This window comes from Schistocerca serialis, chromosome 4 (genome assembly GCF_023864345.2).
Source record: "Schistocerca serialis cubense isolate TAMUIC-IGC-003099 chromosome 4, iqSchSeri2.2, whole genome shotgun sequence".
Taxonomy (NCBI): Eukaryota; Metazoa; Arthropoda; class Insecta; order Orthoptera; family Acrididae; genus Schistocerca; species Schistocerca serialis.
Window position 1 is genome coordinate 883,790,159 of NC_064641.1, and position 26,704 is coordinate 883,816,862.

Genomic DNA, 26,704 nt, shown 5'->3' on the forward strand with positions numbered 1-26,704 from the left:
AATGTTGTGGTTCCTGCTAGCATGTTGGCAAAATCTTAAATATTTTGTACTGGGTATCGATCCAGAATTGTATGTTTGGATACATGGAAATCAGTGTAGAGCCTCTGAATGCCATCGTTCTTTTTGACTAGATGCATTGGCGATGATGCCCTTGAGCTCTCTGACCTATGTATAATGCCCATTTGTAGCTTGTCTTCAAAATCTGCCTTTCCTGCAACAAAACTGTTGGGCACTAATTCTCTCAGCTGTTGTGAGACTGGTTGGCCTGGTGTTATCTAAATATGGTGTACTGTGTTGCACTACACCTTTTTTATCTTCTCTCCAATACCCATGGTGCTCACAACACTTCAGCCTAAAGCTCAAGCTATGATCTCTTCATCCATCTTTATCTGTGCTGTGCTGAGTTTTACCTCAATCTTCTGCTGGCAAGTAAAATCTGCAGCTAGAATGGGTTCTGCTATGTGTGTTAGTATGAAACTTCCTATAAACTTCCTACTAAATCCCAAATCCACCTTCGCTTTGTGATTTTCGTATGTTGCTATGGGCAAACTGTTTGCTGCTGTAACATGAATAGGCTAGGTTGGTCTTCCACTTCTTTTTTTATCAACCGGTAATGTGCTAACTTCAGACCCTGAGTCAAAAGGATAGTCATGTCTTAACATCTTCCACATGTAATCTTCATGACAATGTTAGCATCTTGCTTGATTGCTCACTCTTTTGGGACCCACCCTGTTTTTGTTATGGTGCTTTTCTTGAGCTCTGCCACCCACTGCACCTACTGCTGGCTGCTTTCATCATTTGGGTATGAACACAGAGAGGTACATCATGTGGCTTGCTTGTCAAAATGCCAATGATACCATGTTTAACCTTGTTTATGCTAATGGTACTGTCTACTCTTACTTCCAGTGTCTTGTCAGGATGTATTCTTGTTACCTTCTGCCAGCATGGCTACCTGCTTCCATAACATTTCTGCCTGCTCTTTCAGGTTACTTAACTGCTTACTAATGTCTGTATGTTGCTACTTTTGGATAAACACAGTCTCTTTTGTGTTGCTTTCTTTAGCCACTTTTATTACCCTTAACATGATCAGCTTATCTAGTACTGTCTACACCCTGTCCGCAGTCGTGATTACAGAGTCGATGTCAATCCTTTCATGCGTAACTAAAGCTGCTTTTACCATTACTGGCAGCTGCGCCATCTATATACGTCTTAGTGTCGTGTCCAACAACTCTTCTTCTGCAATTATACTTCATAAATGCTGGCCAGAATTCTGAAGGCATTCGGTCATCTATCTGTTCACTACACAGCACCCGCTACACCCTCTGATCTACTGTCTTACACAACCAGTTGATTAGCGTCTTCTTTAGATGTAGATACTGTTGTTCTTGTGGTGGTTTCAATATAAAGTCCGTGACTATAGCGATAGACCCAGCATCTAAACTGTTTACTGTTACCGCAAATTTTATGTGATCATTGGTCATGTTCTTCTGCACAAATGCTATGTCTAATACTGCAAACCATAATTGCGGCTTTTCTGGCAAGAACTGTGGAGTCTGCACTTTCATATGTGACTGACTCTTATCTCATACGAGGGCCACTCCGAAAGAAATGAACACTTTTTTTTTTTAATTCATCTTTTATTCTACATGTTTGAAAGTTTTACAATGTGTAGATACATCCTTTAGGAACAATATTTTCAGTTTTCCACATAATTTCCATCCCTCTCAACTGCCTTACGCCATCTTGGAACCAGCGCCTGTATACCTGCACGGTAAAATTCTGGACCAACCTGTCGGAGCCACTGTTTGGCACCGTGCACAAGTGAGTCATCATCTTCAAACCTTGTTCCACGAAGAGAGTCTTTCAGTTTCCCAAAGAGATGATAGTCACATGGAGCCAGGTCAGGACTGTAAGACAGGTGTTTCAGTGTTGTCCATCCGAGTTTTGTGATTGCTTCCATGGTTTTTTGACTAACATGTGGCCGTGCATTGTCGTGCAACAGCAAAACATCCTGCTTTTGCCGATGTGGTCAAACACGACTCAGTCGAGCTTGAAGTTTCTTCAGCGTTGTCACATATGCATCAGAATTTATGGTGGTTCCATTTGGCATGATGTCCACAAGCAAGAGTCCTTTGGAATCGAAAAACACCGTAGCCATAACTTTTCCAGCAGAAGGTGTGGTTTTGAATTTTTTTTTTTGGGTGAATTTGCATGATGCCACTCCACTGATTGCCTCTTCGTCACTGGTGAAAAATGATGGAGCCATGTTTCATCACTTGTCACACTTCTTCCAAGAAATTAATCTCCATCATTCTCGTACTGTTCCAAAAGTTCGCTGCATACCGTTTTTCTTCTTTCTTTGTGAGCCACTGTCAACATCCTGGGAACCCACTTGCAACAAACCTTTTTTAACACCAACATTTTCAGTATTCTGCAAACACTTCCTTTCCCTATCCCAACGTAGCATGACAATTCGTTCACTGTGATGCGTCTGTCAGCAGTCACCAATTTGTTAACTCTCTGCACATTGTCTGGAGTGTGTGCAGTATGAGGCCTACTGCTGCGAGGACAATGCTCAATATTGCCGTGCCCGCTTTCATCACGTAACCTGCTTGCCCACCGACTAACTGTACTGCGATCAGCAGCAGCATCTCCATACACCTTTTTCAACCTCTTGTGGATGTTTCCCACTGTCTCGTTTTCACAGCACAGGAATTCTATGACAGCACGATGCTTCTGACGAATGTCAAGTGTAGCAGCCATCTTGAAGACATGCTGTGACGGCACCACTCACGGGAACAGGTTGAACTAAGTTTGAAAACAAGCGGGAAGGATGTATCTACACACTGTAAAACTTTCACACATGCAGAATGAAAACTGTATTTTTACAAAAATAGTGTGCATTACTTTTGGAGTGACCCTCGTATTTGTCAGCTCACCTGTTTACTGAATTTCTGTTGTCTGTCAACAATTGCGCATATTTCTGGATTATCTTGCATTCCTATTGCAGCCTGAAGATCTTTAATCTGCTTCTGCACGTCTTCTTGTAGTTTTGACAGCTGCCACTCAGCCAGAGTTTGACTAACTTCTTGATATGATGATACCATACAACTCTGTGTAGTCTTTGCTGTTTGCAAATTTTTCGACATCTTTGGGGTCACCAATTTGTAGCTATCCTGCATGTTTCCCTTCTTAGTAATTTAACTAAAAAGACAATTTGGATGCTACAATGAGTTTTATTAACTCAGCTCACAGAACTGTCAAAATGAGAAAAAACCAAGTGTAAATTTTTGACTCCCAAGAGTAAATGTAATGTCAACTGAGTCTTTTCCAAGGCACACAAAATACAGACTGTGCAATTTAATCTGTCAGTGGCGATTCCCATACATCCATTAAATTTTGTGAGTGCAGCTGCACAAACTTCATTTCTCCTTTTTCTAATATTTTGGCCATACATCCTCCAGCTATCTTCAGAATGAGCCAACTGAAGTTAAAGTACTTGTTCTGTCATTTTAAACCATAGAAAACACAAGCACCATGCATGTTGTTTGGTGGCAGACATGTCGTAATGAACTGCACTGTAGTGACATCATTGTACGTTTATTAAAGAAAGAAACAACTGAAATTTGTTTTTTGAAGAATTCAGTGACCAGGATAGTGATTCCAACTCAGATAAATCACCCAGTTCAGAACTTTCTTTAATAAACTTACAAATATATTACTACAGTGCAGCTAATAATGACACATCAATATCCCAGCATGGATAGGCCATGTTGCCACAGATTCAGTTTACGGACACTTCCGGCTGCTAATCAACAAGCCAGGCACTGTGTTTTGTGGTTTAAAATGATGGAACAAGTACTCCAGCTTCATTTGCCTCACCCTGAAGATGGTTGAAAGCTATATGGCTGAAATATCAGGGGAAATTTTATAGATGAATTATTATGCCTTGAAAACATCAAGACACACACGATGACAACTATCTTTTGAGATGTACATCATATGATTTTGGCTGATTTCAATAGCACGTGAACCACTGCGAATGCTGCTGCTTGTAAGTAGACATTACAAAATTTGACGGACACTATCAACATCAACATAGTAAATGTGCAGCTGTTGCATGGCAATGTATGGAATCGCGTTTTCGTACCATAGAGGACCAACTGCACATCTGGGCTTGCCAGTGTAGTCCCTATCTCCTATACAGCGTAGACCTGGCACCCTTGGCCTTCTGTCTGTTCAGAGAAAACAAAGAAATATATTTTCTCAGGACAGTTGATGACTGGTGTGTTGGTGAAATGAAAAAATGGAACATACAGAGCAGGTAATTTCCCATTCACAGTGAAGTGAAGGCGAAGATATGCAAAATGCTACTTTCATTTTCTATGCAATGGTAATCCTTGTACACACAGAAAAAATGCTTCAGTCACATAAGTAACTGTTTTGAAAAATAAAGGAACAATGCAGAAATTGTCCTTTTTCCAGCACTCTATAAGATGGGTTGCAGATTCTGACCTGTGTCTGTTCATGCCTATAGGCTTTTAGCGTGTGTATTGAAAGATAATAACAGTTTCATTAAAAATTCTTTATTATTTATATTACTGCTAAGTATGACCTGTCTAAAACAGTAAATAGGGTTACGGCCTGAATTTCATGTACATGTCTTGCAGTAAAATATAGAATTTTTTGTCAAAAACACGACCCCTTCTTCTTGGCACGTTGTTTCAAACTTTTCTGACAAGTTCCTTACTTTGTGCTTTCCTACACTGAAGGTATAAACACTTTTTAGCTTCCTTGTTCTCTTGGGCAATCTCGGTCTGTGTAAAACTGTTTACTATAGACATTTCAAGCAAGTGAAGAAAATCATTTCTCCACCACATCAGTGATTTTGCAGCAGAACTATACTTGGAAATGTAATTATTGGCTCTATTAACAGCTTCCATTTGTTTAATGTATGTTGTGACTACAGTTAGTTATTCAGTTGTTATTAGCCACTGTGCATTCGCATTCTCTGCTCCACCTGTTGTTTATCAACATTGTGGAACGTGCTCAGCATCAGACCTGTCTCTTATCTTGCCAAGCCAATACATTCACTGTCACCTTTCAGTAAAGTGCAAACATCACTGTGCTTCAGTTTAATTTTATTTTTTTATTTCCACAGGTGTGCAAGTCCTGTTGATTTGCAAAGTCCCAGTGAAGCCAAGTAATTTATCTTAACATTAAAAAACAGAGGATAAAACTGAGAAATGGTACCACAAGAATAAGACTAAGTTCTGAAAGGAAAAACATTAAATAAGGTGAGCCACAGGGTTTGGTTCTTGGCCCACTCCACTTCTCAACCTAAATATATGATTTACCTGGGACACTGGGCTACTCTTCAAAGACTATGGTATTTGCTGATGGGGTTAAAATACCAGCAAGACACCCAAACACATCCATATGATGCACAGCTATGAGAATCATGGAACAAGTTTACAACTAACGGATCCATAGCAAATAATTAAACCCTTAATCTGGTGAAAACCCATACAACGCAATTCCAAACAAAGAAAAATGGCGTACAAGTACTGGAAGTAGTGATGAATGGACATACAATGGATGTGGCTCCATGTGTGAAACTACTGGGCATCTAATAAACTGAGGTGGCACCAGCACATGGATAAGGTAATAAAAATATAAAAACAAAGCTCTGTCTGGTTTTGCACCACATAATCACATTTTTGCAATTCTGTATATTTATGGTACGAGATGTTCAGAGGTTAAATATACCTCTCCCAAAGCAGTTCAATGCAACTGTAGAAAATTTTCGAGAAAATCAAATTTGAAGTTTTCCAGTCACATTTAATACACCAAAATAACATAGATGTTTCTCTACATGCATTGTGGCTCTGTGGTAGAGCGCTCGCTTGCTGCGTGGGGGGCTTAGGTTCGATTCCAGATGGAATCAAATTTTTAAACACAAGTGCACATTCTATGAGCATTTCCATGAAGTGTAGAATCATACGGCACACGAGAATGGTAATCGCTATATTATATTGAGTCTCATTTCGTTCATTATTTTTTCCATTATTTTTCCCCATTCATTTTGAATACCTACATTATTTAAATATAAAATTCATCAAATATATGGTAATTAACAAACCTAATAGTCATTTTTTTATGAAAATGTACATCGTCTTATTTCTATACATGTATTGCACACAGGAATACAGTTTTCATTACAAACAAAAATTCTAGCTACTGCTCCTTTATAAAAGATTTATAATTAAAAAATTACAATAAGTTTTTTTCTATATTTTTGTATTTTATAGTTTATGTAAATACTCATAGAACATGCACCTTTATTTAGAAATTTGATCCCAACAGGTTACAAATCCAGGCCCCTCACTCATTGAGTGAGTACTCTACTGCGGAGGCACATTGCTTGTTGAAAAATATCTACATTATTTTAGTATATTAAACGTGGCCAGAAAACTTCAAAGTCAATTTTCTTAAGAATTTTTTAGAGTTTCATCAAACCACTTTGGGAGAAGTGTATTTATTTGAGTTCTGAACTTCACGTACCATGAATATGAAAAATTACAAAAATCTGATTATCGTGTGATCTCTTCGTAAGAAACATCTTTCACTGCACGATGAATTCCTTTTGTTTCTGCCAATGATCACAAACTTTTGGTCCTTAGACTATCGGTTTCAGTCAACAATGGCCATCTTCAGACCTGTAGTAAATCATGGGAAATGGAATACAACTAGTGAACAGATTATGTTTTAGAACAATAAAATATGCCATAATGAAAAATTATTACTTTCATGCATATGAAAACATGCACTTAAAATATGATGAGGCATACCTGTTTTAAAGCTTGTCCTAAAACAATGAAGCCATGGTGGCTCCATCACGAAATATACACAAAATCGGCATGGCATCGTTGCACATATTTAAAATGTGATGTAAACTAGGCCACAGGTCTGGCAGGGTCATCTGTCTCTATTGCTAATGGTCAAAGCAAACTGCAGTACAGTAGCCACTACATATTTTTGTGCTCTGTTGACATACGGACAGGAGTACCACCATACTTTCATTCAGTTCTCTCCTATCTTCAGGGCCCTGGGAATTTTTACACTTACATGCCAATATGTATACTCCGTAATGGTATAGTGGGTTAATAACAAGAGTCATCTGCAGAGTTAAATGCCACAAAACTAGAAAAAAAGTAATTATTTCTATGTAGACTTTCCACTGCTATCTAGGCTCCGAGTGAAGTTTTATATTCTGATAAAAAGTCACGCGCATGTTGCTGTAGACATCAAGTAGGAAACTGAAGAAAAAAACAAGATAAAAGAGTACTTTATTTGCCACTATAACATATCAGAATATATGGACCTAGGGATGTAAATTCTGCTTCATTTTAACATTTAATAGAAACAAGCATTGACTTTGCTAGCATACAGGCAGCTGACACTGCTGTGGTACAGTAATATAAACGCTTTGTGTGAAGTATTGGATAAAAACACCAACTGAGTTCTACATTTACATCTATACTCTGCAAACCACTATGAGGTTGTAGAAGAGGATTAGCCATGCTTTTTGCTTCCAAAGCTGATGTTTTTCTCCTGATATACTTGTAATTTAGAATCAGTTTTCATAATTATCAGTGTGAGCAGATTAGTAGTAGTGATGATTTGTTGTTAGTACACTTTACAAAAATAGCCGTCCACCCCGATAGCTGAATGGTCAGCGTGATGGATTGCCATCCTACGGGCCCAGATTTGATTTCCAGCTGGGTCGGGGATTTTCTCCACTCAGGGATTGGGTGTTGTGCTGTCTTCATCATCATTTCATCCCCATTCGGCACGCAGGTCACCCAATGTGACATCAAATGTAATAAGACCTGCACCAAGGTGGCCGGATCTGCCCCGCAAGGGGCCTCCCGGCCATGACGCCAAACGCTCATTTCCATTTTCCAAAACTAGCCTTCAGTGGTTGCTTATGTCTGTTAATGTAAACCTTCACTTGTCCCACATCCTTAATTGCTCTCCATCGTGATGGGATTTGTAGAAAACAATGTGTAAATAACTGAATGACTTAAATTTCTGTACAGTCACATTCATCCAGTAATTCCACACAGAATATTACTGCAACACACAATAGGCAAAGTTTTATGCAGCGTATTAGTTTTTTTAAATCTATTTTGCCCTGAAGCACTTCATCACTGAAAAAACTACACTGGTGTTTCTGGTGACTGATGCTTAGTACGTGAATTGTGAATGCCATTTCTTTGAACAGAAACTTTAGTTTGCTGTAATGATGTTTTCAGTATGTCATGCAGCCCTCTTCAACCACCATAATCTATTATGTCATCACTTATTTCATTGCACTCACCATTCAGTTTTGAGAAGAACATTGTTGCTTGAGCCACTGTCAAATTCTTCACATTCTGTATCATGTATTTCACAGTTAGACTCATTCCTGTTATTGAGAAGTTCCTCAGTTTCATTCTCACTAAGATGAGTGTACTTCAATGGAAACATTATGTCCACTGATAGCTGCTCTCCAGTTATTGAAGAGTAATAATAAAATTAATGATTTCAAGTTAAAAACTTCAGTACAACCTAGTGGAATTCTCTTTTAAAAAAAGAGACTATATTGAAACACACACACACACACACACACACACACACACACACACACACCAGTGGGGTGCTCGCACTATACAACAACTAAATTAATTGGTCTCAAATGACTGGAACTGTAAAATTGTACTGTCCCACTCTGTGGTATGGTGGACTGCAAAGTGCTAATCAAAATATTAAAAATGAAGCCATTTTTCACTGTCTTTCTTAGAGATCAATCCAGGAAAATTAGTCATTCCTATTACCTGCAAGATGGATATTTGCAACAGTTCATATAGTCATGATGCTTCTTCTTAAATAGCAATGCTGCAAATAATTTCTATTACTAAGAGTTGGATTCATATAATAAAAAAATAACACAATTACAAAAAGTTTATTATCTTTATTTACAAACTGAATTTACAGTGGCTTCTAAAAATACTTCATTAATATTTAAATAATTTGCAGCAAAATGAAAATACTATTTCTTATTCACAACATCATTTCAATGGATCAGTCTTCAATAAACTAACTTAATTATAAGGAAAAAAATACAAGTGCAATACGACGTGAAGCTAACAATGCATTTATACCAATGTGTAAAAAAAAAATGGAACTACAGAATTAGCATACCAACAATGAAATGATTGACTGTGATAAAACGAGTAACCAAGTATTAAAAATTTTCTCCTAACAGGACAAAGCGTACTGAGGAAAAAATTGCATTACTGTTTCTTTTCTTTTTCCAAAAAGAGTTAGACCAAAGTTAGTCACTGAAATTTCACAATGATTTATTTTAGAAGTAATAAAATATAGTCAAAATTGAAATTCCAGCAGTTCTTAAAAGGTGTGACCAGTTGCAAACAGATATTTCATATGAACAAAAACAACAGTCTTAAATGGGATGAAAGATATAATCTATGTGGAAACTTCACTGAAACCAGTGAACGCATAAATGTAAACAATGAACTAAACTGGAACCCTCCTGCAAGTCCTGAATCAAAAGTAGCAGAAAGATAAAGGTTTTTTAAAACTGTAATAGTTTGAATTTGGAGTCAAAATACTTCGAGGAAAGAAAGAATATGAATAATGATGCAGATATGGGTGACAACTGAGATATGATTCACAAAGTGTCACTGGGAGAAAAAGCACTGTGCCCTTCCCACTAAGCAGAAATGAATTTGCAAAAATTATGATCACTTTGTGTGGAACCGAGCAAAACATCGGTCATGTAAGATGTAACATGTCTAGAAGAAGCAAAATTTGTGTTGAGAAGATTTTTTTTTCTTTATGACGTGCTTTTATTTCAAGAGAGAGACAAATAATTTGGGCTATTCAAGGCATCTAGTAGTTTGGTTTTGTACTTCAGAATGTGCCCTGCAAGAAACTTGGCCAGTTACAAATACTAAGAGTGCTTTAAAAAAGGCTGGAAAAATAACACGACACCCTATTAATGATGTGCACGAAAAAGATGAGATAAATGAACACCGACACAAGGATACATTTTTGAACTGCACACTGCAAGAAGATGGAAGTATATGGAAGTTACACTAGCCATAGTACAATGATTAACAAACCATGAATAGTATTTGTTCTCACTCTTATTTTGTCATTTTATCAAGATTTTTGATGACTGAGATTCAGTGTTTATTTCTGAGTGTTCCTGCTGGCATGATCATTATTTTCTTTGTCACCTCTTTTATGTACAAATAAAATTTGATTCTCTTCTCTTGTAATTTACAACTGAGAGAAGACTTCACTAAACAAGAGAGCCATTCAAAAATGGGAGAAATAAATTTATTTGGTCAATATATCTTATGAGGAAGCAGGACACTCATGTTGCCCATAGTACACAAAAACAACTTAATAAATATAAATAACCAGTCTTCCAAAAATATATAGGTGTACTAGAGCCAGCTACAACTTCACAAACATGATGGTGATGAGTTATCTGAAATCAGACATTTCATTTGATTAATGGCATTTTGTTGTTCTAGACATATATACAGAATTAATTTTAATCTTTATAAGATTATAGGGCAATACTGAGGTGACAAAAGTCATGGGATAGTAATATGTACATATGCAGATGGTGGTAGTATCACGTACACAATGTACAAAAGGGCAGTGCATTGGCAGACTTAGAAAACGGAACGGTAGTTGGAGCAAAGCACACAGGATATTCCATTTTGGAAATTGTTAGGGAATTCAATATTCTGAGATCCACAATTGCCTGTCACCACAGACAAAGCAGTGGCGTTTGCTTAGAGTTGTCAGTGCTAACAGACAAGGAATACTGCATGAAATAACAGCAGAAATCAATGTAGGACATATGATGAACATATCCATTAATGGGCTATGGCAACAGATGACCAACATGTGCCTTTGCTAACAGCATGACATTGCCTGCAGTGCTTTGCCTGGGCTCGTGACCATATCAATTGGACCCTAGATGACTGGGAAAACTGTGACCTGGTCAGATGAGTCCTGATTTCAATTGGGAAGAGGTTATGGTAGTGTTTGGAACACGTATTACGTTCGAATATAATGATTTTTCTGGAGACTAGATATCTACTCTGTAGGAATCAGCATGGGTTTCGAAAAAGACGATTGTGTGAAACCCAGCTCGCGCTATTCGTCCACGAGACTCAGAGGGCCATAGACACAGGTTCCCAGGTAGATGACTTCTGCAAGGCATTCGATACAGTTCCCCACAGTCATTTAATGAACAAAGTAAGAGCATATCAACTATCAGGCCAATTGTGTGATTGGATTGAAGAGCTCCTAGATAACAGAACGCAGCATGTCATTCTCAATGGAGGGAAGTCTTCCGAAGTAAGTGTGATTTCAGGTGTGCCGCAGGGGAGTGTCGTAGGACCATTGCTATTCACAATATACATAAATGACCTTGTGGATAACATCGGAAGTTCACTGAGGCTTTTTGCGGATGATGCTGTAGTATATCGACAGGTTGTAACAATCGAAAATTGTACTGAAATGCAGGAGGATCTGCAACAAATTGACGCATGGTGCAGGGAATGGCAATTGAATCTCAATGTAGACAAGTGCAATGTGCTGCGAATACACAGAAAGAAATATCCTTTATCGTTGAGCTACAATATAGCAGGTCAGCAACTGGAAGCAGTTAATTCCATAAATTATCTGGGAGTAGGCATTAGGAGTGATTTAAAATGGAATGATCATATAAAGGTGATCGTCGGTAAAGCAAATGCCAGACTGAGATTCATTGGAAGAATCCTAAGGAAATGCAATCCGAAAACAAAGGAAGTAAGTTACAGTAAACTTGTTTGCCCACTGCTTGAATATTGCTCACCAGTGTGGGATCCATACCAGATAGGTTTGATAGAAGAAATAGAGAAGATCCAACGGAGAGCAGCGCGCTTCGTTACAGGATCATTTAGTAATCGCAAAAGCATTATGGAGATGACAGATAAACTCCAGTGGAAGTCTCTGCAGGAGAGATGCTCAGTAACTCGGTACAGGCTTTTGTTGAAGTTTTGACAACATACCTTCACCGAGGAGTCAAGCTGTATATTGCTCCCTCCTATGTATATCTCGCGAAGAGACCATGAGGATAAAATCAGAGAGATTAGAGCCCACACAGAGGCATACCGACAATATTTCTTTCCACGAACAATACGAGACTGGAATAGAAGGGAGAACCGATAGAAGTACTCAAAGTACCCTCCACCACACACCGGTAGGTGGCTTGCGGAGTACGGATGTAGATGTAGATGGTGCAGACCCCACTAAGCCATGGGCCCAAGTTGTCAAAAAGGCACTGTGCATGCTGGTGGTGGCTCCATAATGGTGTAGGCTGTGGTTACAGAGAATGGAATGGGTCTTGTAGTCCAACTGAACTGAGCATTGACTGGAAATGGTTATGTTCGGCTGCTTGGAGACCATCGACAGCCAGTCATGGACTTCATGTTCCCAAACAACAATGGAAATCTTATTAATGAAAATGCGCCGTGTTACCAGGCCACAATTGTTTGTCATTGGTTTGAAGGACATTCTGGACAATTCAAGCGAATGTTGTGGCCACCCAGATCATGTACATGAATCCCACTGAACATTTATAGGACATAATCAAGAGGTCAGTTCATGTATGAAATCATATACCGGCAACACTTTTGCAATTATGGATGGCTATAGCGGCAGCCTGCACAGGACTTCCAACGATTTGTTGAGTCCATGCCATGTCGGGTTGCTGCACTATGCCAGGCAGAAGGACATCCAACACAATATCAGAGGTATCCCATGGCTTTTGTCACCTCAATATAGTTTATGGAACCAAATGTCAGCTATGTGGACAAAGTATTACATGCAATAAGATTAATTATTTCACTATAGTGGATAAAAGCAGTCTTACTTGAACTATAATTCATTCAGACAAAATCCACTTTGAGTTTTTAATACTGCACTTAACAGTATGGAAGTGTGAAAGTGCAAAATGATGTCCCCCCCCTTCCTCCCTCCAGCTGTAACTACCTCCAAATGATTCACTGTTGTAACTATGTGGTCAATATGATCTTTCCATCTAGCATCTCCCTTAATAAGAACAAATGTTCCAAGTTTAACAAATCTATGTAGATTTTTCAGTGAGTTCACTTCAACCTACAACACTTCGATATTTGTGATGTAACACAATTTCTTAATTACTTTGGTACATCTATTTTTACATGCGTGTACACATTTCTCTTTCTTATCTTCATGTAAACCTCCCCTCCCACCCCCTCAAAAAGAAGGAAGTCACTTCTGCCTTTTTAATTTTGTTTCATCTGTGAATCCTGAATATTGCATTATCATATAGCAAAGCCTCACCCTCATTATATTCAAGTTTCTTTCATTGATTATTTTATTTAATGTTCTTCATCCATATCCTAGCAGTATAATATATCAGAATTTTGAGTTTCTTGAACAGAAAGGATAAGGATAATTATATTTGTTAATTTTTTTGCCCCATAACAGTTCTTGTAATCAGGACAAAGTACTAACAGAATACACGTCAATGATTTTGAAACTAACGGTTTACCTTTAAATATTTCTGTTTGTTTGATTATGATATTCACTTGTGTAATTATATTTTTCATAACAAATAATGGAAAATCCAGGATGGAATAATGACAGTATTATGAAAAGGATAGATTGCCATCGACCATATAGTGGAGATGTCGAATTGCAGGCATGCACAACAAAAAGGCCTGTAAACAAGTGAGCTTTTGGCCAAAAGGGCTTCTTCCAAAGCGCGCACGCGCAACCCCCCCCCCCCCCCCCCCCCCCCACACACACACACACACTACCACTGTCTCCGCCCACCAAGGCTGGACTGTGAGTAACTGCGCATGATGGGAGAAGCAATCTGGGTGATGGGGTAAGGATGAGGCTGGGGCAGGAAAGGGGAGAGAGAGCAATGTAGGGGTGGGCAATGGTAATGTGCTGCTTCTGGGGGCATACAAGGATGTGGTGGGGACAGGGTTGGGCAGCTAGGTGCAGTTGGGAGGGTAGTCTGGGGGTGGCGTGGGAAGAGAGCTGAAAAGGAGAGAAGCAAAAAGACTGGGCACTTTGGTGGAATAGAGAACTGTGTAGTGCTGGAGTGGGAGCAGGGAAGGGGATAGTGACTAATGAAACTTAAGGCCAGGGGGGTTACTGGAACATAGGATATATTGCCGGGAGAGTTCCCACCTTCATAATTCTTTACCTCCACCACCCAGATTTGCCTCTCCCTTTATGCGTAGTTGCTTGCAGTCTGGCCTCGATAGCCAGAGACAGTGATCATGTGTCTGTGTGAGTTGTGCTTGCATGAATGAATGTGTGTGTGTGTGTGTGTGTGTGTGTGTGTGTGTGTTTTGTCTACTTTAGAAGAAGGCCTGTTGGTCAAAAGCTCAATTGTTAAGCAATCTTTTTGTTGTACCTGTCAGCTACTCGACATCTCAACTATATGGTGAGTAGCAATCTATCCTTTTCATTATATTTTTCACAACTATCTTTAAGTGTTATTTGCTACCTTCAAATTATATGTTCTCTTCAAAAATTCATAAGGTGTGATACTAATTTGGATTTAATGTACAGGTGACTGTTGATACCAATGGAAGTGAACTTGAACTGCTGTCAAAGGTACCACATAGTGTGAAAGACACCCAACAAAAAGATAAAACTTCATTATGTAAAGGTAAGACAGAAACCTTATTTCTTTTTGTCTGTATGGATCTTGATAGATAAAATATACAGGGTGTTTCAAAAAGACTTTTACAAGCTTGGGGGACTGGTTCCTTACACCAAAACAAGGAAAAAAAGTCTAATAAACATGAGCTCTAAAATTTATATTACTTGTTCATTTTCAGTATGGTAAAACGCATCTCTTCTACTGCAAGCTCTTTGCTTTCCATATTTTGGGGGGGAAGAGGTAGTATGGACCAAAACAAGAAAAAATGTCCTGTAAACATGGGCTCTACAATGTGTACCTTAAGAGATGTGAGCACCTGTTCAATAAAAGAAATGTATTCCACCATGGTGAAGATGAATGAGTGCTCATAGCCTATAAGGTATGCATTTTGGAGCCCATGTTTACTGGACATTTTATTCTTGTTTTGGTCCGTACTACCTCCACCCAAAATATGGCAAGCAAAGAGCTTGCAGCAGAATAGATGTGTTTCACAGAATCGAAAATGAACAATTGCTCATGGCTCGTTAGGTATTTTTTTTTAGAGCCCATGCTTACTAGACATTTTTTCTTTGTTTGGTGTAAGGAACCTGTCCCCAAAGTTAGCAAAAGTATTTCTGAAACACCCTTTATGTGCTGAAGAGTCAACAATGACCCTCTTTAAGTAGATGTTTTAGAGGCTGTTAGTAACTCATAAAACAGAAACAAAGGTGATCTGCTAGTTTCACACAGTAAATTTCTGAAATTAATTTCCTTTTTTCCAGACTGGTATGTCTTATAGACTGTGTAGCAATTATAAGCAAGTATTATGAGGCTGTCTAAAAATATGCTTAATTCACTAATGTATGTCAAAGCAAATAAAAAAAAATGGGGAAGGAGAATAAAACAGTTGAATTTGACATCTTACTATATTCAATACACGCCTGTCACTAACTTTGTTTTGGGCCTTCACTGAACTTGATTCCCAAGACTGTTGGTGGTACAGCTTTGTGTATGTGTTTGCTATTTGGAAGTGTCGGTAGTTGGTGAGAATACTTTAGTTTTCCTGTTCTGTTTTTTGTTTGAGAGTCACAATGACTCACATCCATGACACATAGCTGAATGAAGAGACTCATTTAGAACATGACAAGAATCTTCACAATTGTACAAAGAATTCCAGACAAGACACAATATTTTGACACTGCACATTATAACAGGCAACTCATGTAGTATTTCACTCTAAATCATTCAGATAGTACTAATATGAGCAAAAGTACAGTAAATACAAACCTGTAATAAAGGATAACAGTTGAGTCATTAAGTGAAATTGTTAGTGGAAATAAAACTGTTTTTGATCTGGACATTTTTTGGAATTTTACAACTGTGCCAAACCAGTAAGATTCTTATTTATGGGGGACTACTGTTCAACAGGTAGAATTCCGATATCTTTTGGCTAAAGATATAGGAAAATGCTGGTGGAGGGTTCCAATACTGTAGCAGGTACATCTGAACAGGAAATAAATTCAGTCAGTCAATTATTTATCTATATGATATCTAGTCCAACGAAACTCACAGGTACATCTAGCACAGATTGAAAGTTTAATGGCTTGTGAAAGTTACATCTCCTTAAGGCAACAGATTTATTGTTCATGATGCACAATCATCAAATTATGATTTCAGTCAAAACTGCATTCATTTTATTTCAATATTTATAGGCAAACTTTTCTTGCTACTTTGACTTCTTGCTCTGTCAGTGAAATTGTGGCTAAAATACCCCAGCAAAGTAAAATTATGAACAAAAAGATTTGGTGTAGAAAGAAATATGAAAGTAGACTACCACAAATTTTACACTTCAAGTGCTCCTACACTTCCTATCCCTTCTAATTTATTATTGGTATTAACATTCCTAAGTTACTGGCAGCTGATTTCTGCTCTTACTTCTCACAAATACTTTATTGGGAACACTCAGAAAGCAGAGGAACAATGTTTTGAACAGTGAGTGATCGCACTGTGAAAAAAAAACGACAGCTCCTAGTTCCACTGGTGGCATAATCACAACTATACTGTTATTAATGTTGAAATACATCTCATATTTTTTAGACTCAATCACAGAACTGTTTCCACATCTTGAGCTAAGTTTGCCAGGAATCATAGGATATTTTAGTCTCATATATATGGGTGCCTTTTTATTCAGGTGTAATGCTAATAAGCTACCAGTAATTTTGAGACTTGGCCAATGTGTAATCAATTCATTACTTCAGGGTGCACAGTAACTTCCCTGCTATAAAACTTTCCTGAAACCTCAGACAACAAATGAAAAATAACAAAATAATTCCAGAAATAACTGCATTCATAAAGCATTGTAGTTAACTGAGTGTGTTCAAAAAGTAACACAGCCTTTTAAATGAATGTTTCTTATTTGTTGCAGGTATGATCCTTGTTTCAGTGAGGAAGAAACTGGCTTTACTTCACGACAGAGAGCATTCATTGTCATTAAATACATTACATGTGTCAGTTATGCAGTGAATCAAAATGTCTTCACAGAAAACTACAGTAACCATGCATCTAAGTTCACCATCTGGTGGCAATATGAAAAGTTTCAAAAGAAAGGAAATGTGGCAAACATTGCCAAAATCAGTTGACATCAGAAAAGTTGATCTGTGTGTAAGCTGCATATTCATCAAGTTCTATGAAGTCTGTGCAGCACCTATCTAGGCAGTCTGGTCTCACCATTGGTAGTGCACACAAATGTGAGCAAGTGCATAAGCATCCATTCAAACAGAACACATACTGTTCATGAGTGGCTACCTGTCATTAGTTCATTTGGTAATGCCTTATTGAGGAGCGGGGGGGGGGGGGGGGGGTTAATGATTGGTTTTCGTTTGACAACGTGTAGTTCCATCTTAATGAGGATGTAAATGCACAAAAATAATGCATTTTGACTACCAGTATGGAAAATCCACATGAAATGCGCGAGTCTCCTCTGCATGGACAAAGGAAGATGTATGGTGTACAGCACTGCATACTGATGATGTAATAATTTGTAAACACTATACCTGAAGACCAGAAGTGATACATATGGTTTCAGCAGGGCAATGCTGTTCCTCACACACTGACCACCACCATGACTTTCTCAGGTCAAATTAATCATGAACAACTGATTTCATAGGAACTGTGGTCCCCTTGGGCTCCTGACTTATTCCTATGTGACATTTTCCTGTGTGTGTACCTTAGGAATGCAGTTTACAGCACCCACATTCACATTATTCCCAAACTGCAGACAGAGATTGAATGATGTGTTGCTCCAATTCCTCAACAAATGTTAATCATGTGCGTAAGAACGTGCAGTGTCATATTCAATTATATGAATTATATAATAGAGGCCACTTTGGACAACTATTGTCACTTAGCTAACTGTCTCATAAAAAAAGTGAGGCACCCTCAAGACATAGTCACGTGTTGATGGAACTGTGTATATGTACACACCAGTGGTTGGTACACAATGTGATCAAAAGTATCCGGATGCCCCCAAAAACATATGCTTTTCATATTAGGTGCATTGTGCTGCACCTACGGCCAGGTACTCCATATCAGTGACCTCAGTAGTCAATGGACATTGTGAGAGACCAGAATGGGGCTCTCAGCAGAACTCATGGACTTCGAACGTGGTCAGGTGATTTGGTGGCACTTGTGTTGCACACACGTACGCGAGATTTCCACACTCCTAAACATCCCTAGGTGTACTGTTTCCAATGTGATACTGAAGTGGAAACGTGAAGGGATACGTACAGTACGAAAGTCAGTCGATAGACCTCGTCTGTTGACTGACAGAGACTGCTGACAGCTGAAGAGAGTCATAATGTGTAATAAGCAGACATCTATCCAGACCATCACACAGAAATTCCAAGCTGCATCAGGATCCACTGCAAGTACTATGACAGTTGGGTGGTTGAGCAGCTGCTCATAAGTCACACATCACACTGGTAAATGCCAAACAACACCTCACTTGGTGTAAGGAGCATACACATTGGACGTCTGAACTGTGGAAAAGTGTTGTGTGGAGTGACAAATCATGGTACGCAGTGTGGCGATGCGATGACAGGGTGTGGTATGTCGAATGCCCGGTGAACTTCATCTGCCAGTGTGTGTAGTGCCAACGGTAAAATTCGGAGATGGTGGTGTTATGGTGTGGTTGTGTTTTTCATGGAGGGGGCTTGCACGCCATGTTGTTTTGCATGGCACTATCACAGCACAGGCCTACATTGATGTTTTAAGCACCTTCTTGCTTCCCACTGTTGAAGAGCAGTTCAGGTATGGCGACTGCCTCTTTCAACACGATGGAGCACCTGTTCATAATGCACAGGTGGAGTTGTTACAGGACAATTACATCCCTGTAATGGACTGGCCTGTACAGAGTCATGACCTGAACCCTGTTAGAACACCTTTGGGATGTTTTGGAACGCTGACTTCATGCCAGGCCTCACCGAGCAACATCAATACCTCTCCTCAGTGCAGCACACCGTGAAGAATGGGCTGCAATTCCCCCAAGAAAACTTTGAGCACCTGACTGAACATATGCGTGTAAGAGTGGAAGCTGACATCAAGGCTAAGGGTGAGCCAACACCATATTGAATTCCACCATTACCGATGGAGGGCACCATGAACTTGTAAGTCATTTTCCGACAGGCATCCGGATACTTTTGATCAAATAGTGTAGGTAAATGATTATAGAGTTGCAGTTCTCTGTGGCAGGTAGAATGGCCACCAGAGTGCATGAATGATGTTCATGTTTAGTGTTGTTACCAGGCCTGTTAGGGTATATAAGGGGCAAGAACAGCATGAGATATCGAGTGATCACTGCGATAATACAGAGATGACATTTACTCACATGAGATAACAAAGTTTGAAAGGAGCCTTGCAGTGGGTCTCCACTTGGTCAGCTGGTCAAACTGTGCAATAGGCAGACTTGTGGCACACTGAGATCTGGCAGGGCCCTATGTTGGACTGGATGGGAATGTGAGGGTAGGCATACTCATCAACAAGGTTCTGGTCACATCTGCACCTGCCCTCCAAGAATGAGTAATGGACTCCCTGCAACATTCTGTGTCATCCTGCACCATTGCTCATAGACTAGGATAGACTAGGAGCAGCCTGACTATGGAATCCTCATCCTACCTGTAGTGCCAATAACACCGCAACACTAATGGCTGTGTTCGGAGTGTTGCTGTGTTTGGGAAGCATGTACTGCTGATGAATAGCATCAAATGGTGTTTAGCAATGAAGCATTGTTCTACGATACTGTAAGCAATCGTCAGTGGTAAGTATGGCAGCAGCTTAGGGAGAGGTCTCAGTTTTCCAATGTTTTGGAAAGCGATGTTACTCTTGGCCTCACGCTATGGGGAGCCACTGGGTATGACTCTTATCATAACAATGGTACATCAAAAACATCCTGCATCCTCTTATGTTACTTCTCAAGCAACAGTATTGTAGTACCATTTTTCAACAGGACAACACTTGTCCTGTCCACACATGGCAATGAACTGTGTGTGTGATGATGAGATACTCTTGTGGCCACTAAGATCCCCAGATCTGTCCCTGATAGAACATGTGTGGGACTAACTATGATGTTATCTCTGCCCCAGTGCCAGTATCTAGGTCTGGGACCATATACAACATTTGCAGGCCAACTTGCCTCAGGGGTTCGAAAGTGCACTGTGTCTGCCACTGTCATACTGTGTGATGGGATTGTGAAACTGACTACCTGTAAACAATTTTTTATGTAAGAACTGGAACCAGTCGTCATTAGTCTGATTGGTTACAATAAAGGTGGAAAAAGTCAAAGTTAATTAAAAAGAGTGTAGTGTACATTATTAGAGTGATTCTTGAAATCCAGTTTCACAGCAAATCGATGACCTCCTTCAACGAGACACTGAAGGCAGAATAAGGGTTTGCAGGTAGGTCACATTTCAACCAACTGCTGCCAATCTCAGATATCAAACATTACTAATCTCCAGCAGCAGCAGCAGCACTGTAGTAGCAGTTGTTGAATAATGTGTTCATATTGCTGATATGTAATTTGTAATAAAATCTTCATCACTGAGGGTGAGTTCAGTTTTAAATATCAATCACACAAAACAGTTAAACATATGTTAGTTGTATGTGTCATTCTGATTTCATAGTCACTTGCTACAAAGCATAGTTAGTGTGCTTGCACTGTGTCAAGGACACTTACTCTATTGGCATTGCTCTGCTCTCCCATGGCAGTCAATGTTCAGAGTAAGGCTTGCATCCTCTGATGCTACCCCACCCCACAACAACTGATCATGTTAAAGTGTGTGCACAGTATCACAACAGAGTAGAAAAACAGCTGAATTCTACACAGTGGCTTATGCCACTCATCAAACAAAGCTGTTTCCACACCATACCACCATTCAGTCTCCTCTACAAGAATTCCACCGATTAAATTACAATCAACACTTGATAAAATTGTGGTTGTAAATAATATCAATCATGAATGTAAATACAGAAAAAGAGTATGTAACTGCCAACAAGCAGTATTATTACTGGTGAGCTTACACAATTTCAGTATGAGACAAGTCGCCAAAATATCTTGTGGGTATATACAAACAAAGGAAGCAATTACACAGAAAAATGGACTTTTCTCACCAATAAGAGAATATAGAAGAATCAATAATGAGACTGAATGATAGTTATGGATTCAAAAAGGTGATAATCAATATACTGATCACCAGTGGTGCAACATAACTGAAACTCAAAGATTATCTTGAAGAACTGCTGGCAGCCATTTTATGCTACCTTTTGCATTATCCAAATTCTTTTAATGTAACACGTCTTAGCTCTTTTGAAAGCAGAGCCATGGTCTGTCTTTGTCTCTCTCATAGTTTACATTCCTGAATAAACAATGCTGTGTACATCCTTTTCTTACTATTTGTTTCAGTGTTAAGATTTTAACAACATTAACTATCTTGAGGGGGGTACCAATTTGTAATGCTTATAGTAAAAGTTGCTTTATTTTGTTGTCCATTATGATGTAATTGGTGCACTAGTGGGTAACTAACTGGCTACAAATCCAAAGATGTAATGTTCAATCCTTAGTCATTACACATTTTGGTGGTCAGGTGTCCACCAGAACCATACCAATAGCAGTACAGCACTTCTCAACCCAACTTTTTAGGTTGAGGATAGCTTTACATTCTTTTTTGTGTGATATAACAACATTTTTACTTCTAGTAAGTAAAATACTGAAAATGAAACATCATGATTGGCCGTCAATAATGGAACATGTAATCTCTGAGTGTAAAGGAGTTTTACTGAAGTTGTAAAAAAAAGTGTGATGGTTCTATCATCAATTTTCAGTCTGCTGTGCAACTAAGTCCCTTCAAACTTATGAAACAAATTTGCTACTAAAACTGGAAGAACAGAACATTTGCAACTGTGAGAGAGAATGACATGCTGCTACAAAGTAACTGTAAGAAGATCAAGGTGTCACTTGAAGACTATTTTTTTAATTCGTTCATCTTGTCTTCATGAAATAGTTGTTTTTCATTTTTATCCAGAGGGAATGCCTTGGGTAAAAAACTGACATCTTCACAAATCTTCTACTATTGAAATGAAAATTTTTTTGAGAAAAATGTAATATTATAAGGAAAAACAAATGGGTGCCCAATACTAACTTTAAGGAAGTGGAATTCCAATTACTGCCAGTAGACACAAATGAAAAAGTTTATATTCCCTCTTCTACTTTTATGTTTGTCTATCAATAGTATTTGGAACAGATAATTACTCAACAACGAAACTGTTTTCTTGTAATTTTAAAACTTTCTTGTGTATATGACCATTGAAACTAACTCCCTCATCACAACCAGGTGCTCCCCATATTTTGAGAAGCTACAATTACTCTTATTAACTGAAGCAAATAATATATATGATAATTATATGTTTATTAAGTACATACCAACACCATGAAAGCTGTTAAGAAGTCGAGATGGAATTTGGTCTAAAGACTGATCCATCTCCCAGTGGGCCTCGGCCTGAAACAATAGAATATTGTAATACGATTCAGCATTTACAAATACTTAACATTTTTAACATTGAACACAATGGAATGCTCATTAATTAACTGTATAGATTTTGGGACCTCAAAGTAAAAACTGGATGCTGAACATTGCAAGTTACTTTTTGAAACAAATTACGTAGACATTTTTCAGAACATAATAATTCTTTGGTAAGTCACTTTCAAGATTTCCCAGTATTAATATCAGAAATAAAAATAATCTTCATAAAGATTTAAAGTCATTTGCTTTGGACCAGAACGGTGACCATTATTCAGAAACACACATGTCCAGTAAATTCCCAGCAGCTTCAAAAAGCTGAACTACTTATAAAGTAATGTTTATCACATTTTGCTTGCACAGTAGTTTGATATGAATGTTAAGAAAACCATGACAGCTGTTATTTTAAGTGCATATATTAAAGCCATGACCTGTTTCTTTCTATACATCATCTTCAGATGACAAAGTGGCAGAAATGTGGCAGGGTCATGATTAAAAATGCTTAATCCCACTATAAAACATTGAAAGATACACTTTGGAATATAAAAAATACTTTGTTTCACTGTGTTGATTGTTCTTTGTAAAAGCACAGCCAGCAGTACATGTTGAGTAGGACAAGGATAGCTGCATATTGTTCTGCACCCAATACCTACAGCTGACTGCACTTACACCAAGTGTAATAAATGAAGTGAAACATTGTACTTGCCCTATTCCAGCATATATGTTTCAGTGTTTTACTGTGGATTACGAATTTTAAATGATGACAATGGCACATTTCTGCCACTATGTCACCTGAGGATGTTCATACAGAATGAAAGTGGTCGTGGCTAAATAAATGTTCCTAAAATAACAGCTGTGTGGTTTTCTTAATATTCATACTAATAAAATGAGTTTGCAGGATTTGTTGGTGGCCCACTCCTTCTACTCCAACTACAAATTTACTGCTAAAACTAATTGATGTAATAACATTAATTACTTCAAATAAGTCTTACTTCTGCAAATTTTTCAGTGCAGTAATGTGATCAGTGTAAAAGAAATAGTAAACTGATTTTCTGTTTGATGATAGCCTAAGAATTATCATATACACCTCACTGTATTATACACTGATATGCACATCATAATGGTTTGCTGAGTATAGAGATAGATGTTTTGTGACAAGTTTGTTATTGGATTTTAAATTTATTTTCAATTGAGAGTTTTGAATTTTTCCACATCCATGAGGAACATTTTGCTTAGGAAGTGACATTAGCATACCCTTTTTTTGTTGTTGTAAACAATTATGTATTCTTGTTTTATAACATGTTCTACATTTTTGAGGATCTCCTTGCTATGAATCTATGAAACAAATAACATTTTTATTGTAATCTCTTTACTTTGCTTACTTTACTGCACGAATCATATCCCTGAACTCACAGCTTCCTTGATCTATCATCAATCTTTAACTTTGCTTTTGTACCTATATATGGTGTGGGATAGACAACATAAAATGATTTTCAGGCCATGACTAAAATCATGTTTCTCTATGAAATGACTTCTGGATACCAGTATAAAACTTACTGACAACCAAGAGTGTTAATAAATAGCTAACTAGCAGCAATAATAGTTAAGCCCAAATAGATTTACACACATGACCTTTAATCTTCTCCGCTCCTTCCATCTTCTGGTGAAGTCAAAAGAAGGAAAGAAAGAGTAACCTTTGCAAAACATTGTGCTCACTCTGTGATCATGTATGAAAAGAAACCTGTGAAGATTTTATTGCACTGACACACCACAAAAACCTTCATAGACACATGGTCTTGTGTTTGTGCATATATTGTTCAGTATAATTATGCTGGTAGATATTTTAAAAAGTTTTAAGGCATGGATGACATACTAATGAAAATGACCAACAGGTACTCAAAACAAATAAATAAAAAAGTGACAACATACCCCTCACAAATTTTATGTAAGGATATTCAATTTGGACGGTCTCTTGACATTTGTAACAGAAAATTATAGAAACTGCGAGTTTACGTTCTGGGAGTAACCCTATTACCCCCTAAAGAATCAAACTTCATGTATAAAAAAGTTTCAAATGTCTCATTACTTTACGAATGAGTTAATGAGTAAAATATTTGACAAGAAGATTGTAAAAGCTTGATGGCTGAAACTGGAAAATCCTAACTGTATTGATTTTTATTAGTTTTGGATTATTCACCCATGGACTAATGAAAAAATCAAAAGCAACTGAAATTATGTTTCAAGTTTGTTGGAGGTTGCTAATTGTGTCATTGGGTTGTATGAATAAAAAAAGGGAAAAATTGTCTGGAGAAGGTTCTTAGAGCAAAAGAACATTCTGTGAAAAAGTTCTCTGATTCATATGAATAAAAATTTTGAAGCATATTCTCTTGTGCAGGAGTTCCTTTTTACTACCTCCTCTCCTCCTTAAGAAGGTTCTCGACATGTGTTGTCAGCCATGTTCAGCACAGAACACACACTTAATCTCACATTTCATTCAACTCACTCAAACAGGCAAACTATTCAATGTGCTAGTATGGAACTGACATCAATGTGTTCTGGAAGATTTGCACTATGTTTTGATTTTACTTTTATGTGTAGCAACAGATTATTAAGACAATTATGGACAGTTTACAAAAATGCATTTTCTGATAATGCTATCGAATCGAATTTTCGCCATGTGGGAAACTTTTTTATTACTGAAGTACGTGAACGCTTTATGCAAGCAAAATCTTAAGAATGCATCACATTCTCGTCTACTCCAAACCAAAACTCTGTCGGAGTTTTCTAACATGAGATAGTTTTTGTTAAATATGACACATACTGATCTGCTCAAAAGTGGTAGGCTTTGCAGTTTCATTACAAGAAACAGATAGCTATGTTTGTAATAAATCAATTATTAATTTTTCTGATCTGGCTACTTATTTCTGCTATGAGAAAACATGATGATGAACAACCGAAAATGTTAATGACACAGTTGTGTGGTGGATACTTAAGTCTTCTCGTACACTAGTCTGAAGACTTGGGTCTGCTAAAAAGTACAAAAATGTTTTCACTTTCACTTTCTTGAAAGGTTGCCCATCTTCTTTCATGATTTTTGGGAAGGAAGTTCACCAGCAAAGTAATATTTTTATTACAGATAATTTTAAAACTGGGGCAACCACTGGTAAAATAGTTATACACTACTGCTTCACACTTCATACAGTGAACAGCTTTTTAAAATACGGGTGTTAAAATTATTAAACTGAAACTGAATGAAATGTCCAATGGACCGCTGTAGCTGTATTTAGTCAGATCACTTATAAATCTACCCAACCAGTTTCGCAACTTTTGAGTCGCATCTTATGGTGTATATAAGTGCTATGTCATAGGTTACAGAATGCCACAGTGTAACAATTGGTATGGCTAGGTAAAAATTTCAGCACTTCTCAACTGATAAAAAACCATCTTCAAATGATAAAAAGACCATTCTCAATCATGAAAGTCAAGTCTGTGCTATGTTGCGAACTAGACACATTCCTATTAAAATATGCTCTTGTCAGCCTATGTCAAGCAACAAAATGCCCCTCATACATGTTATTAGTGACAAAAGCCGACATGCCCATGTGTATTTGCCACCAACATAGCAGCTGACAACATAAGCTATGAGTGTCCTATGAAGTGTGTGCTGTGGCTGCCATCCAATTGTGTGGGTTTATAAGTGACCTGAATAAATACAGCTACAGTGGACTAACGGACATTTCATTCAGTTTCATTTGAATAGTTTTAACGCCTGTATTTTTTTTAAAAATATGTTTGCTGTGTGAAGTGTCAAGCAATCATGTATAATTTTTTATTGTTAAACCAGTATCAATGTTTG

At 38.0% G+C, this 26,704-nt stretch overlaps 1 protein-coding gene and 1 long non-coding RNA gene across 6 annotated transcripts in view; one reads left to right on the forward strand and one right to left on the reverse strand.

Annotated features, from left to right (window-relative positions):
- Positions 1-5,213: 5,213 nt before the first annotated feature.
- Positions 5,214-17,604, forward strand: LOC126473543 (uncharacterized). Its single transcript, XR_007586480.1, has 3 exons — positions 5,214-5,664; positions 14,707-14,806; positions 17,205-17,604. It is a non-coding gene; the product is annotated as an uncharacterized LOC126473543 (long non-coding RNA).
- The window catches only part of LOC126473542 (pericentriolar material 1 protein-like), a 390,146-nt gene continuing 372,558 nt past the window's right edge, over positions 9,117-26,704 (reverse strand). For 2 of the 5 annotated variants that reach the window (XM_050100664.1, XM_050100665.1), the window contains exons 42-43: positions 22,752-22,827; positions 9,117-10,564 (exon numbers count right to left, since the gene is read on the reverse strand). In XM_050100664.1, coding sequence (XP_049956621.1) covers positions 10,539-10,564; positions 22,752-22,827 — 102 coding nt within the window. In that variant the 3' untranslated portion in view covers positions 9,117-10,538. The remainder of the gene's footprint in view (positions 10,565-22,751; positions 22,828-26,704) is intronic. The other 3 variants (XM_050100666.1, XM_050100668.1, XM_050100669.1) reach the window with 3 other exon arrangements.